Source organism: Corythoichthys intestinalis, chromosome 1 (assembly GCF_030265065.1).
Source record: "Corythoichthys intestinalis isolate RoL2023-P3 chromosome 1, ASM3026506v1, whole genome shotgun sequence".
In the NCBI taxonomy this organism is placed as follows: Eukaryota; Metazoa; Chordata; class Actinopteri; order Syngnathiformes; family Syngnathidae; genus Corythoichthys; species Corythoichthys intestinalis.
The window spans coordinates 72,059,733-72,075,893 of record NC_080395.1 but is presented as its reverse complement, the minus strand read 5'-3'; the positions used below and the strand labels follow the sequence as shown (position 1 = coordinate 72,075,893).

At 38.4% G+C, this 16,161-nt stretch overlaps 1 protein-coding gene across 3 annotated transcripts in view; it reads left to right on the top strand.

The window, feature by feature from the left end:
* Positions 1–16,161, top strand: part of LOC130917256 (SH3 and multiple ankyrin repeat domains protein 2-like) — a 525,263-nt gene that overhangs the window by 110,566 nt on the left and 398,536 nt on the right. For all 3 annotated transcript variants that reach the window (XM_057838487.1, XM_057838477.1, XM_057838497.1), the window contains exons 3-4: positions 10,892–11,095; positions 13,685–13,756. In XM_057838487.1, coding sequence (XP_057694470.1) covers positions 10,892–11,095; positions 13,685–13,756 — 276 coding nt within the window. The remainder of the gene's footprint in view (positions 1–10,891; positions 11,096–13,684; positions 13,757–16,161) is intronic.

The following is a 16,161-nucleotide window of genomic DNA, read 5'->3' as shown; positions in this document are numbered from 1 at the left end:
ACACTTGGTATGAAGAAGTATAACAAACTGATGAGCAGCGTGGACTCAAAATTTTTACCTGTTTAAAAACATGCTGTCAAAATGAGAAGAGATTTGTGAGGGAATCTGCTTAGATATTAGGTTAGATACTGTATATTGGTTTGTATTATTATTATTTTTTAAATATCTAATTCCAAAGGGCTCAGTGAATGCATAGTATGTGAAACTCGTGGACTTCGGGACCTTTAGCAAGGATAAGAACCACTAAATTATACATATACCATTTCATTTGGTATTTTTGTCTACATGAGACACTAGTGAAACATCATGCGGATGATGTGTGGCAGCAAAATACGAAAGGTAGGAGCAGGTATTTGGCATGGTGAAACTTGGCACTGTACTATCTTCTAGCAGCCACCTGATGCCTCTCTATATTTATCACACTCCCTCTTATTATTCCTACGTGGAACGATTGAATTTCTTATGTGTGCAAAATTGGATGTAACTCACTGTGACTGTTCACAAAAATTTATGTGGAATCGTATCCATATTAGGTGCTCCCGGGATTATTTTGCTAGCACTTCAATTATTCAATATATTTGAGTACCTGCCTTTCCGGTGCAATATCACCATACGCAAAATGGGCCATCATCGCAATTCGTTTCCTATTTGAGGAATCATATTGACTGACATTTATTGCCTAACATTAGCCAAAAAATTGTAAATCATACCAAAAAAATTCAAAAACAGCACAACTGATCATTTATATGAAAAAAAAAAAAAACAGAGGGAGAATTTATGTCAAATATACATCTGAATTTACAATATGGAGGAAAATATGTACTTGTAACATGCTTGCAATACCGTATTACGTTTCAATACAGCATCTTTCTACGTCTACTGTCGTTTTTCTTCTAAATTGTGTGAAGGTCTTAAGTTGCATTCTGTGTTTGTTTTTCTTCGGTGCTCTAGCTTGTTTTTGTGGTGGCTGAGTGCTGCAGTAAGTGGCTACTGGAAAGGAAATTGTGCCATTTATGGGGGTGTAATTTTTTTTTTTTTTTTTTTTTTTAAATCACAGCGTTTGAAAGATAAAGTTTGTTCTATTGGCTAAAAGCAGTGCCAACTAGATAGAGGAAAACATCAAACTTGTGAATTTGTGTTTTTATTGTTCTAACGTTCTTTAATTCACAGTTGATGTGCAAAAATAGACAACACGCCCCTTTTTTGTATGGATCAACTGAGGTAACAGTTAAAGTCAGGTAACACCGGGGGTGAAAGTGGGCCAGAACGGTCAGGAACGCAGTTCTGGTATAATACTCAGGGCCAGAATGCAGTTCCGGTATAAGATTCAGGGCCGGAATGCTATTCCGGTACACGTTGCTTTGATTACGAAATATATGACGACTGTCAAAACGCTATGTTAAAAAAAAAAAAAAATGCTGAGCTGCCAAACATGCATTTTATCTCCAAGAAGAAAACAATCTAACAACATCAGATTTACATACAGAAGTGTTAACAACAGGCATAATAAAGCATAATCCATTTCCACCGATATGTATTATTTACTTTATTCCACGGACGGCATGGAGGTTTCCCCAGCTGCTGCCGTTTTCTGAGTCTGACGTTGATGAGTCACGTCAATGTGCGAATGCACGCAGCAAAATAAAATGGCTGGACTCATTTATCCGTTCAATTGGCTGACATACTGCAATGGATTTGGTTTCCACATTTGTATTGTTATTCTCATGTTTACCTGTAGAGAGAGCTACTTTACATTCAAAGCAAGCCCGTAGAGGTTAGATCGGGCCTAAAAAATTCCAGCCCAACCGGACACGGCCCGTTGGTATTGAAGCCCGACCGGCCAGATCAATTAACTATAGATTTGCATGCCCGAGCCGAGTGATGCGGAAAAAAAAAACGCAGCAGCAGCAGCAGCAATTTATTTTCATTTCTTCAAGTTTTCTTACTGTTTGAATAGTCTACATATTTTTATAAGAATTATAAAAGCCTTTACACAACGAAATAACGCTGGGAAAGTTTAATATTAAAAAAAACACGGTTTTGCAGACACACAGAGGAGAAGATTCAAAAGGATCACATTTGCCTTTGTGTGCATAAATAAAAGTGTCTTTCCTAACAAATTCTCAGTTGGCAGGAAAAAAACGCAAGTTTACTCAATATTTAAATAGTCTACATATTTTTATGAAATTTATAGAAGCATTTACACAACGAAATAACCCTGGGAAAGATTGATTAAAAAAAAAAAAAAAAAACGGTTTTACAGACACACAGAGGAGAAGATTCAAAAGGATCACATTTGCCTTTGTGTGCGTAAATAAAAGTGTCTTTCGTAACGAATTCTCAGTTGGCAGGAAAAAAACACAAGTTTACTCAATATTTAAATAGTCTACATATTTTTATGAAATTTATAGAAGCATTTACACCACGAAATAACGCTGGGAAAGTTTGATTTAAAAAAAAAAAAAAAAAACGGTTTTACAGACACACAGAGGAGAAGATTCAAAAGGATCACATTTGCCTTTGTGTGCGTAAATAAAAGTGTCTTTCGGAACGAATTCTCAGTTTGCAGGAAAAAAACGCAAGTTTACTCAATATTTAAATAGTCTACATATATTTATGAGAATTATAAAAGCATTCACACAACGAAATAACGGGAGGAGAAGAAGAAAAAGAGGGCTGCGCCACAGCCCTCTGCGCATTTAAAAAAAAAAAATACTTTATTAGTCCTGCGCGGCGGCCCGACCCGACCCACCGAAACGTGAATGCTTAACATTTCGGGTCGGGTCGGGTTCGTGCACAAGATCTAACCTCTATGCAGGCGGGACGAGGAACCCAAATCCGCTTCCTTACCGGAGTAACGTCACAGACAAGCGCAGTTGTAATCGAGAGAGCAGAGAGATAGGACATAACATAACAATGGCTGAAACGTAGAAAGAGGGAGCGAGAAATATTATAGATATAAGATTGGCTAGGCCTACATTTTACTTTTGTTCTACATTGCAATTTAGTTGATGTTTTGTTTGCAACTGAACTGATCCCTGGATTGATATTGCGATAAAGATGCTGCTGCACTACAATATTTTCTTTGTCGTTTTCTTTAATATTTACTTGAATATTTTTATTGATGGGTCGTTGTGACTAAAATACAGTGACTGTTATTACTGATTTTGCACAGGAGTTCAGATGTTGCACTGTGTGAAAGGCTGCTACTGTGTGTAAAAAAAAAAAAAAAAAAAAAAAAAGAGAAAGCCCTGGTCTCATTATAAGCACTAATTAAATGCTGTGATCTGATTTTTTTTTTTAAGATATATATGAAAGTATACTATTTTCATTTGACTTCGACCAGGAGTGACACAAGAGCCAATAAAAAGTTGTTTAATGTCTGTCCGCATGTGTTGGCTCATGATTCACAAAAAATATGCTTTGCTTTAGAATTTTAATGCATCCCAGGCTTTAATGCATCGCAATGCATTGCCGAATCGAACCGAATCGAATCGTGATCCTCTGAATCGAATCGAATCGAATCGTGGCCTTCCGAATCGTAATCGAATCGAATCGTGAGGGCGGTGTCGATGCACACCTCTATTATTTATCATATTTAGTTTTATTTGCTCTGATGGGGAGGTTCAGAACATCTTAGCTGTCAATGTGCACTTCCGACTTCTATTCATTTATGTTAGCTACTTATTAATTTCCTTATGATTTAAAAAAGTCAATGTTTGCGCAATTATCGAAATATATTCCATTTCACTCTGCATAATATAAGTCATATGTACATATGTTTCCGAATGTATGTTAGTTTTATGTAAAAAAAAAAATAATAATAATAATAATTTTTTAAAAAAAAAAGGAAAAGGAAATGTTTATAGTAACTTCAATTTTAATATACATTCTATGTTCTTAAGTAGTTAAAATTGAGATTTGGCCTTTAGTTTGTGAGGAAAACAAAAATTAGGAGATGGAGGTTGGGGTTATTGCTGTTTTTGTTAACTTTTATTTTGCAAATCATTGAAAATATACCATTTTGAATGAAAATCAGTTTTTGTATGTGCCATAGAAATAAAGGTGGCAAAACAGTTTTCTCTGCATTTCAGTAGTTTTAGGAGGTTTGACCCCCCCTAAGAAATGAAAAACAAACAAATAAATAAATAAATATAATTTCTGGCTCAGTGGCGACCTTCACGTTGGGGAGTTCCGGTAAGAAATTCTAGCCACTTTCACCCCTGAGTAACACTTCCCAGCTGGCAAACTTCGTAACCTTTTCATAAAAATAAGATACTAGCATATTCAATGTTGGGTTACACACAGTTAAAGGTGCACAATGTAGGATTTTCACTTATTTTTTTATGAAATGGCCATAATATTTCACTAGATGTTAAGCAAAAAGAAATATGTTTTTAGGGAAATACTTCAATAACGTTTCTGAATGGGTAAGCGGAGATTTCCACATTTAAAGTAAGATTCACCCGTCACAGTTTTTTTTGTTTTGCTTCCGTGTTAATCATCAGCCAATAGCGAGACCAGTTTCCAATCTTTGACTGGGTTGCCACAGCTCTATACGCCCCGTAAACTAAGGCTGCCCTGAAGGGAAAAGGTACCATTCTCGCACACACCATATAATTGTTTGCATTAGTATAACACATTCATTTAACTATAGTTTAGACAGACTCCACTCAGTGGCCCTGAACACAGTAAAGTGAATCACCTTATCGGCGCTCATGAGAGGTAAAAGGAAAAATGGTACCGTTTCTCGTAGGCACCATCTAAGTGTTTGCATTACTCGAACACACGTAATATAATCAATCAGGGAATAGTATCATTTCTCATATTCACTGTAGGACTGCACTACTCTAATACACCTAATGTAAAATAAATAGCACACCATAGTTTAAAGAGAAACAGAATAGATACACAACGCCATCTTATCACAGAAGCCCAAAACGTGTGCGCCACGAGCAAGATTGACACACCAAACTCTGGCAATCAGTCCTCCCGACAAACGAACAAGGACAAAGACCAGCGCGCTTTGTCCTAAAACAAGTAGTGCCAGCCCGGATAATAAAGTTGATAGCAGGCGCTTGTGACGTCAAGACCAGCGTCGGTCGCTGTGGCAACCACATCCCGTCCACGCACGAACCTAAGCAGCCCGAATCCGGCCAGAGAGGGATGATCCCAAAGCAATGCCTGGACACACCTTCGGCCGGCCCACAGACTTAAAAAACACAGGACACTGAGATAAGACAGATTTTGCTGCACAGAAACATGTAGCCTTGTCTTGGATCCAGAATTGTCTCTCCGTTTTCTGTTCTTGCCTTGTTTTCACCATTGTCGACGGATAAATTGTCAATCTGCTTTCAGCGAGTCTTTTTCAAACTTTTGGAACATGGAGTCAGTACAAAGGGTTAATATCAGAGATGAACGCGCGAAGTTCCGCCTTCCCGGTATGCGCGCGCGGAAGCAGCATCGGCAGAGCGGCACTTTGTTCAGCTGTCGCTGTTTCCGTGCGGCTTGTCTGGGGAGGCGAATTTCAACAGTCAATTTCAACTTTTACAGTCTGAATTATATGTCCACTACTCAAGCCAAAAAAAAAAAAAAAAAAAACTTTTGAATCTCGAAGGATTCAAGACAATAGAAGCAAAACATGGATATGCATTCCTTTGCCGTGGTTGTGCCAACATTATTAAGCATGTGGATTCATTTACCGATGCTACCGATGCTAGGCTATTAAGCGTGTGGATCCATTTACTGGGGCAAAGATAAAGTCTACGTGTGTATATATTTAGTCGGTAATTGAAATTAAAATAGATGGAGCAATTAAATCATCCTTGTGGTTGCTGTCAATTAGGGCTGCAGCTATCGATTATTTTAGTAGTCGATTAATCAATGAACTAGTTAGTTCGAATAATCGAGTAATCGGATGAGGAACATAAAAAAGTAAAAGACCTGAGCTAAGCCTCAAACGGTATAAAAAAATAAATGAATAAATGAAGATCTAAGTACAACGAGAGAACAATGGGCTAACATACATAGCAAAAGTCCCGTAGCTTAACTCATTCACTCCCAGCCATTTTCACCGGAGCAAGGCCCTTCGCTCCCGGCCATTTTACTGGATTTTGACTGATTTTGCACGGCCCACAAAAAATTCTGTTCTATTGCTATAGAAACATGGAACCCACCAAAAGAAAGATTAGACTCTCTTCTTTCAGCAGAAAAAAAAAAGTAAGTTCATACGTTATTTCATTCTTTAGAAATCAGCATTAGAAAATAGCTTAGTTTGAGCATTTTTCCAATTTCTGATGAAAAAACGGAGAAAATGAGCTTTTTGTAAACGCAAAAATTTCAAACATAATTTTGACTTTAACACGGCTATTTTTAGCTTCAGTGACATCCCAAACATCTGAATAATGTTTTCCTTTTACAAAATAACATGAACAACCAGCCAAATAGAGCTTTTCATAGCAAAGTAACAATTTATTCACACTTACCTAACTGAGAGATGACGTTTGGTGGCTGCGACAGCGGTTAAACTTTTCCCTCATTGCCGACTGTCTCGTAAAGATGGATTTTTTTTAAAGTCTTTTTTTGTGGTGACCACTGTCTCGTTCACCAGGGGAACTTATGTTCCTGGGGGGGAACTGGTTTGGCCGTGCGCGTTTCCGTGCAGGACCCTCGAGCGTGCGGTGGAAGTGAGCAGCAAGCTGCGGAGGGGCTCTGCTAGCTTCCCTAATAAAGTTGTACTGTTTGAATTGAGTTGTGGGCTCTTAACAAATGCGCTACTGCCCTCAAGTGGCCAGTTTTATTGCTTTAAAATGGGTTTTGAGGCTTGTTTTTTGTTTTGGCGATAGATCGAAAGCTCTAGATGCTTCTTGTACAAAAAAACGCAAAAGACGTATAAATACGTAATCGGGACACTGAAGCATTTGGAAATAGAACGTATTTATACGGTTCCGGGAGCAAATGAGTTAAATGCTAACACGTTTTTTTTTTTTTTTTTTTTTTTTACAATGTTCTTAACAAATGATTCAAACAAATATTCCCACATTAAACGGCTAAATATACCTATGAACTACATTACGAATGCATTAAAAAAGCACTAGGTTAAACTAAAACTTAGCTTATGTTGGTCATAACAGGGAGCAGCTGGATTCAGCCATGTGAAATGAGTTATTTCATATTCACTGTTGCCACTAGAAGGCAGTGTATTCGCCCAAATCAATAAAATTAAATTAAACCATTACAACGCCACTTTAATTAAACGAATCCTCCAAGCAGCAAAATTTAATTCGAATCATGTTTTCTAATCTAATTACTTGAGTTACTCGATTAATCGTTGCGGCACTACTATCAATGCATTACTAAATTATGTATTGACGTCATCACTCAAATTAATATCTCAAAAAGATGGCAGCACAAACAAAACTTTTTTCAGCACAAGCGAAGCATAAACGATTGGCACGATTTGAATCCATTTTTTATCGAAATTGGGGCCTGGTTGACCTCATATTAACCTATAAAAGAATTGTAAATATCTTAAAAACGATAGCAGTACAAACGAACTTTTTACTGGACAAACGTAGCACAAACGATTTACATCATTTTTTATATAAATTGTTGCCTGCTGGGGGGCCAACTTCACGGAGGTAACAAAAAGCACTATCTCCTACGACAAAACTATTTCACAGTGCATATCCGTGCCTCTGGGTAATTTCTGTGCATTGTGACAATTGGTGATGGTCTCAACCAGAGACCTCAGTGGATGGCCCCAAAATTTAAATGACATGTTAATTGGAATTGCCAAAACGACACACTGAAGCACTCTAAATCCTCATATCTGAAAGAATGCCAGAAGAATTCAATTTTTTTTTCCTGTGGAAGCCAGTGAAATGAGGGGAACTAGAGCCAGTTGAATATTGCCACATTCCCTTCACAATTAGAATGATGGTCCATTTGGCACATTCAGTACAATTGTTCAGAACAATAATGTTGAATTACCTCATCCACGAATGTTCTATTCCGCTTATCCTGTTCAAGGACACGGGCGCTGGAGTTTATCCTAGCAGACTTCAGGCAAAAGGCAAAATACACTTTAGGACTAGTATCCAAATGCTCACAGCCCAATATAGAAACAGCCACACTTTCAGACTTATATTCATAGGCTCATATGTACAGCATCTTATGATGAAAATGGGTTTATTTATTTTTATTTTTTGGGGGGCGTCAAACAGTGTTTGCATTGTTCTCTCCGTGACTGCGTGTTTTATCTCTGGGTACTCCGGTTTCCTCCCACATCCGAAAAATATGCACGGTGGCTGATTGAACACTCCAAATTAGTGAATGGTTTATTTGTATCATGGTGCCCTGCAATCGGCTGGCAACCAAATTGTTGATCCAACTGTTTAATAAAATGTAAACTGCTGAATCTAATTTTAAATGTACTATAATGTCTATCCAAATCCATCCATCAATTTTCAATATCACCCATGCTGGTCAGGGATGTGATGTACTGAAGTCTACACCAGCTGACATCGGGAGACTACCTAATAGGCAAGGCAGAGGCACTGGCAGGGAACGTATCAGGTTCGGTCGAAGTTGTAGGCTGAGAGTCACTGAGGTGCTGAAACACAGGCAGATGAGGTAGAGACACACAGGCCTGCTGCTGTACCCTAACACTAAATGCAAAAACTCAATTTTAACTACTTTAGATTGTAACTTAATACCATATGACGTACAGTGGTATGAAAAAGCATCTGAACCTTTTGGAATTTCTCACATTTCTGCATAAAATCCCTATCAAATTTGATCTGATCTTTGTCAAAATAACACAGATGAAAATACAGTGTCTGCTTTAACTAGGCCACCCACACATTTATAGGTTTTTCTATTTTAATGAGGATAGCATGCACGGACTCCACGGAAGAAGCCACTGCTCTCTAAGGCTACGTCTACACTAGGACAGATAATTTTCTCCAGGGTATTTTGCCGACTATTTTTATACCTGCCCACACTTCGTTTAAGGTGCGTTAAAGCCCCCCGTCTGCAAGTTACGCCTGTATTTGCGCAAAATACACATTCGTAGAAAGGAAAAGCCTCATGCTTATCTTAATCTTAATCTTTACCTTTGAACCGGAAACTCATTACTCGCCCGAGGCAAATTTCGAAATTACTAGACCTACTAGACTGTCATTGTTTTGTGATCACTGTTTTTTCCCCTGATCGTAATTGAACGCATCACGCAGGAGCAAGAGTGAAGGAGTGAAGAGCACGCTCAGCTTTTACGAGCAGGCGGCGAGTGGTAATTTAAATAAATTTTATTAAACAACGAAAGCCTGACATCTTTACTTGGAATGTTACAATCAATGCTCAGTTGCGCTCTCACCACTTGGAAAATAACAAATAGAAGCATATTGTGTGGCGCTGCGTATATTTCCTGGAAGCCGCAACCAGGACTGCTTATGCATAAAAGTGGCAATATTGGGAAGTGGCGACAGTTTTGACAGGTTGAATTGTTTGGGAGTAACACACAATCTCATGTGTGGAGGATAAATGGAACATCAGACCAACATCAACACCTCATCCCCACTGTGAAGCATGGTGGAGGGAGCATCATAATTTGGGGCTGTTTTTCTGCCTCAGGCCTGGACAACTTGCAATCATTAATGAAAGAATGAATTCAAAAGTTTATCAGGATGTTTTGCTGGAAAACCTGAGCCCGTCTGTCAGACAGTTAAAGCTAAAAAGAGGATGGATGCTGCAACAAGACAATGATCCAAAACACAGAAGTAAATCAACTTTAGAATGGTTTCAGAAGAACAAAATACACATTCTGGAGTGACCAAGTCAAAGTCCAAACTTGAACCCCATTGAGATGCTGTGGCATGACCTAAAGACAGTGATTCATGCCAGACATCCCAGGAATCTGGCTGAACTACAGCTCTTTTGTCGAGAAGAATCAGCCAAGATTACTCCTGATGGATGTGCTAGACTGATCTGCAGCGAAGTGTCTGGCTGCCGGGGGGGGGATGGGGGGGGGGGGGGGGGGGATGGGTCACTTACTTATTGTTCACCTTCCTGTCATTGTTTGCTTACTATCCTCATTAAAATATGAAAACCTACAGTATCAATGTTTGTGATGTTTTTGTTAAAGCAGACTTTTTTCATCTGTGTGATTTTGACAAAGATCAGCTCACATTTGATTGTGATTTTACGAAAAAATGTGAGAAATTCCAAAAGGTTCGGATACTTTTAAATACCACTGTACATTAAAATTGAAGGTAATGTAAACATTGACTTTTTTTTTTTTTTTAATAATATACATATAAGTAAACTATATTGACAAAACGCTGTTTATCGAATAAAATTGCATGTTTTATAACATTCAACCCAAAATAAAAAAAATTCCTGTTGGTATGGGTGGGACTTTTTGGAGCAATTTTGCACAACGTATCGACTCATCGCTCTATGTTGAAAAATTTCAAGCGGGCACCACTGAGCCATTTTGTTACACTTTTGTTGCAAATTTATCGAAATTTACGCAAAGCTGCGTGTATGTTCAAAGCTTGGTGAGTTTACGAGGATGTTCAGGCCTTCAAATTAAGAAGAAATAATAATCCTCTGCATTAGAATAGGGCTTTTGCGCCAGTTGGTACTCGGGTCCTAAATATGGGACTCCAAGGAGCCTAGGAATTTCATCACTGTGTTTAAATGAATTGTTCAATAAAAATACAAAACTAGAGTAATTTTCGATGTATTTATTGGAAATCAAACCTTCGCATTATCAATGGAAAGTTTGGCATTCCAAACTGGTCTTGGACAGGAGTGAAATGTTACAAGTTTGTGTTGATTTTCTTCACTACCTAGTTCATGTTTCTTTCTCTCCCATTTACAAAACTAGAAATGTATGCGGTTCAACCCGAATGCAACAGTTTGGGTTGCCAAGCAAAGGATCCTGTGTACACTTAATCAGAGCTTGAAGGACGTGCTGAACTATGGGCTTTTCCAGCCTGCCAACAGTGGGAGAGATGGCAAGTTCCTGGATGAGGAACGTGTCCTGCGAGAGTACCCTCAGCCAATCAGCAAAGGTGTTCCCTGTTTGGAGGTACTTGTCCGTTAGCTGTTGTTTTATTTTATTATTATTGTTTTTTGCTGTTACAACAGTGAAAACAGGAAGCAGAAAATGTACAATTCACAATTTGTGGGTCTTCGATTCCTAACTACACATGCAGTTAAAGTGTATTTGGGTTTTAATTGAGTTTGGTGAATTTGATCATAACATAAGCAGAAAAAATCTTGCCCAAAAAAAGAAAAAAAAAAATCATATTTATTGTTGAATCTGTCACGTACATATCTACATACCATCCCTCGAGAGAAAATAATGTCGGATCGTGCATTCGCAGTAGCAATCCGTCGCGATCTGGTAGCCCGTCACGATTGGCTGGTGACAGTGGTATGCAATTTTATGTTTAACCTCCTATAAAAATTAGATTTTGCAATTTTATGAAGTATGTTCAATGTGGTTGACCATAACATGTCCACTCTGTTAAAGCTATTCAGTGTATCACAAAAGTGAGAACATCCCTCACATTTCTGCATATATTTTAAGTATATCTTTTCATGGGAGAAGACTGACAAAATGACACTTTGACACGATGAAAAGTAGTCTGTGTGCAGCATATATAATAGAGTTAATTTATTTTTCCCCTCAAAATAACTCAAAATATAGCCATTAATATCTAAACCCCTGGCAACAAAATTGAGTACACCCAATAGAAACAACGTGCATCCTTTCAGTCTTCAGAAGAAGCTTGCTCCTGGGGTGACAGCCATGCACACCAATTTGATGTCGAGTGTGGCGCATGTTCTGAGCACTAACAGGCTGACCCCCACCTTTTCAATCTCTGCAGCAATGCTGAGAGTACTCCTGTAACGAGTCACATGACATTTTGGAAGGAAAATGACAAGCAGTACTCTATTTGGACATTTAGGGATGTACGTAGTTTGTATGGGGTGTACTCACTTTTGTTGCCAGGGGTTTGGATATTATTGGCTACATTTTGAGTTATTTTGAGGGGAAAATAAATTAACACTATTATATAAGCTGCACACAGACTACTTTTCATTGTGTCAAAGTGTCATTTTGTCAGTGTTGTCCAATGAAAAGATATACTTAAATATCCGCAGAAATGCGATGGGTGTACTCACTTTTGTGATACATTGTATATCAAAGAAATTCATGGAATTGAATCATTTCAAAAGTTTTTTGGGGGTAAAATGATAGATTTCTCATCAAGTATCCAAAGTCATGTTCGCTATTATGCTAACAAAGCTAGACTGAGGGCTAACTTTAGTACAAAATCTCTCCTCTTTTAGTGTCCACTATGTTACGTTTAAATGGCAACCCACAGATTTCATAATGTAATTGACGGGACACAGTGCGCGGGGCCGATAAATAAGGGGCCTGCATTGTTGGCGAGCTGACGGCGTGGAATCACGGACAAAGAGCTTTTTTCGTTGAAAATTCTTGAGAATAAATTCTTAAATCCCTGAATATATATATATATATATATATATATATGGGCGTAAAACAATCTCGATTCTTGGTTAAAAGCTAAAGAAACCGTGCAGGTAGCAGGTTTTTTTTACTTAAATATGTTGAATGCGTGGCTCGTCTTTGAGTTCATTGTGGCGCCGCCTTACCACAACAAAGAGCTTTATACATTGAAATTCTTCTGAATAAAAGCCTAAATCCCTGAATTCTTTATAGATATGGACACAAAAGAGTCTTGATTCTTGGTTGAAAGCAAAACAAAACAAAAAAACGTGCACGTAGCATTTATTTTACGTAAATATGTCGGATGTGCGGCTCGTCTTTCATGGCCGAGCTGACCTGTCAACAATGATATCTATGGGCAACCTATGAAAAGATGACCTGGAATTTCATTCCGTCAGCTGTTGTCATTCATAACAAGTTGCCATGTTGAATTGCTTTCCAAAAAAAGTTGAATGTTGTTTTGTTGTTCTTTCTGGTGCACTGTTTTTTTAATTATTCGTTTTGTTTTGTGTGATTATGGAATGGGGCAACTTGACCTGTAAAGCTGTGGAAACATATTTACCTTTCAAGGGTCAATAATGACTTATTTATGTATCTATCACATGTTACAGCAGAGGAACGTTTCCCATTGTAAAATTCAGAAGATAGTGACTGACATGAATACTGTTTACACTTCTCTCAAATGAAAAGTCACATTTGATGGAGGACCATACCAAAATGAATCCTATTAAAATGACTAAACTACTACATACCAGAGGCATACAGTATTTTTTTGTTTGGATTCAGGGGGTTCATAGGACCCAAATGCAAGAACAGGAAGATTGTGGGCAACAATCTGTATACAAGGGTTTCAAGGCCGGTCGGCAGGCAAGCAGACAGATGAGCAGGCAGTTAGTAACTGCGGGATCTGGGAAACCAAAGGCAAAATGAGAAATGGAATATATTGCTGTTGCGCGAAATAAGTGAAAAGATACCTCAAAAGCTTTAAACACTTGTTTTGTTTTTTGGGGTTTTTTTTTTTTTTTGGGGGGGGGGGTGATTTAGCTAGTTAACCTTAGTAACACTTTTACACACATCTCTTATGAAATATTGTCTCCACAAAATTATATTCTTTTACATTTGTCTTTGTCATTACAGTTTCGGTATAAGAGCAGAGTTTACAGGCAGCCTGATTTGGATGAGAAACAGATTGCAAAACTTCATACAAAGGTAAGAATTTGCCTACACAGACATGAATGTATTAAAAAAATGAAAGTTAATATCATGTGATCATGTTTTAGTCTGTTATTATTTGTATTACATATCCGTGCGAGGGTCGGAGGGGTGCTAGAGGCTATCCCAGGTGATTTTGGCCAGGAGTCGATGTACACCCTGAACTGGTGTCCAGCCAGGACACAAAGACACATATTTGCAGGGATCCCTCCCTACTTTGCAGCTCAAATTTTGCACCCTTAGTACATCATGGATTGTTAAAAATATTATATAAATATAAATTAAATATAAGAGTTTTAAAAACATTTATGTACACTTTATTTACATCTACATATGCATTTAAATGTACACACACATGTATCATATGAGAGAGTGTGAGAGAAAATGTAGAGTAGGTATTATGTGTATTATTTATACATTATTTAATTTATAGTATTTACAGAATATTATTCATATTTTATTTACATGTTTGGAACTATTCTTTAATGTTCGAATGATGACATATGAATTTACTAGGGTTTTATATACAGTTATTGATATATATACTATATATACACAAAAAATGTATGTTAAAAATGAGGAGGTGACACTACTTCGCAGTTTTTCACTTTATGCAGTCGGTTCTGGTCCCCATTAACAGCGATAAGTGAGGGATCATTGTCCACCCACAGAAAATTTGTTCTGTTCATTCGATCTGCCATGCATGTTTTTGGGCTGTGGGAGAATACCCACGAATCCCACAACAGTTATAACCCAACCAGGCACGAGGAGGAAATGCACGAAGGAGAGCAGTAGCCCCTAATTGAAGTCTTGATATCGGGACTGTTACTCGTTGTGATAATTACCCAGATAGCAAAATATAACTGGAGGGGACATGGGTCAGATGTACTGCAAATTTCGGCCCATCTTCGTAAAAAGGATCCGCCCCAGTGTCTTTTTGAACAATGGCCCTAACTCAGTAAGCAGTCACTTGCCGGATCAGCAACCAGTTTCTGGCCAGAGTTGGTCCAAAGTAGCAGACACGACATTAATGTTTGGCCCGAATATGGCACACGTTACCCAATCTGGTCCAGATTTGTATCAAAACCGTTTTCAGTATTAAATTTGGAGTTAATTTTGTTCAATGTATCATACTGTAATGTGTTTATATTGAAAATTAAACGTGTCTATTAAAAGCAATAACGACAACACTTTTCATGCCATTTATTAACGCTAACATTGTAATGCAACATACAACAACATAACAATATAGCATTGTTTTTTTCACAAAATATTTTAATTAGAACAAGCAACTCAACATTAAAGATGACCCATTTTTAGACTGTAAACAACATATTGTACTGTATTTGTTAATGTGCTGGTGTAATGGGGGCCCTAATTCATTGACAATGAGAGGGAGTGGTAGATAGTGTCCAAAGAATCCCGTGGGCAGTTTAATGATAGAACAGGTGAACGGACAGGCAGGCGTTTTGCCAGACAAGCAGTACAGGATCTAGGGGGGAAAAACACAAAAATGAGCTCAGTATCAGGATTACAAGATTCTTTGTTAGCTGAAAGTCACTTACCTGTAGGTGAGTTGTTGATCTGGTGATGATGTGAGGACAAGGACCGGTTTAAGCAAGCTGCTGACGATGATCAGCTGCACCTGGTCCCGGGCTCACAGATCTGTGCAATCAAGGCGACAATTAAGGCAAAACTGTCATAGTGCTGATCCAGGCTCCATCTGGCGCACTGACATTTAGCGGGAGTTTGAGCACGTCCAGTGTGCACGGTCCACCCCGGAACAGTGCGTAACCTATCATTTGGACTGTCATACTGCTGATCCGGGCTGCATCTGGCGCGCTGACGTTAAGCGGGTGTGATTGCTATGCGGATCTGGCGAGCTGGCACACAATCGCCTGCTATTGGGGTAGTCAGCCTCTGTGTTGCCTACCCAGATAGCAAAATATAACTGGAGCGAACATGGGCCAGATGTACAGAAGATTTTGGCCCAATTTCATAAAACGGGTCTGCCCCAGGGTCTTTTTGAACAATGTGCCACACTCAGTATGGATTCACTTGCCAGATCAGCAAACAGGTTTGGGCTAGAACCAGTCCAAAGTAGCAGAAACCACATTCATGTCTGGCCCGAAAAAGGCACATGTGTTACCCAATCTTGGCCAGATGAAGTCCAAATTCCTAGATAGCAAATTATACCTGGAGCAGACATGGTAGGGTTGCCACCTTTCAGAAATAAAAAATATCGGACTACCCCCTTGCGCCCAAAGCTGTATTGGCAGAGAAAAAAAGGGACATCCCAAAAACTCCTAAAATGCATAGAAATGTGTCATTCATTTTTATTCCGTATTTGTTCAATACGGAACGCAACATTTAATTCCCAATTTTGGATTGTTCCTTATTTT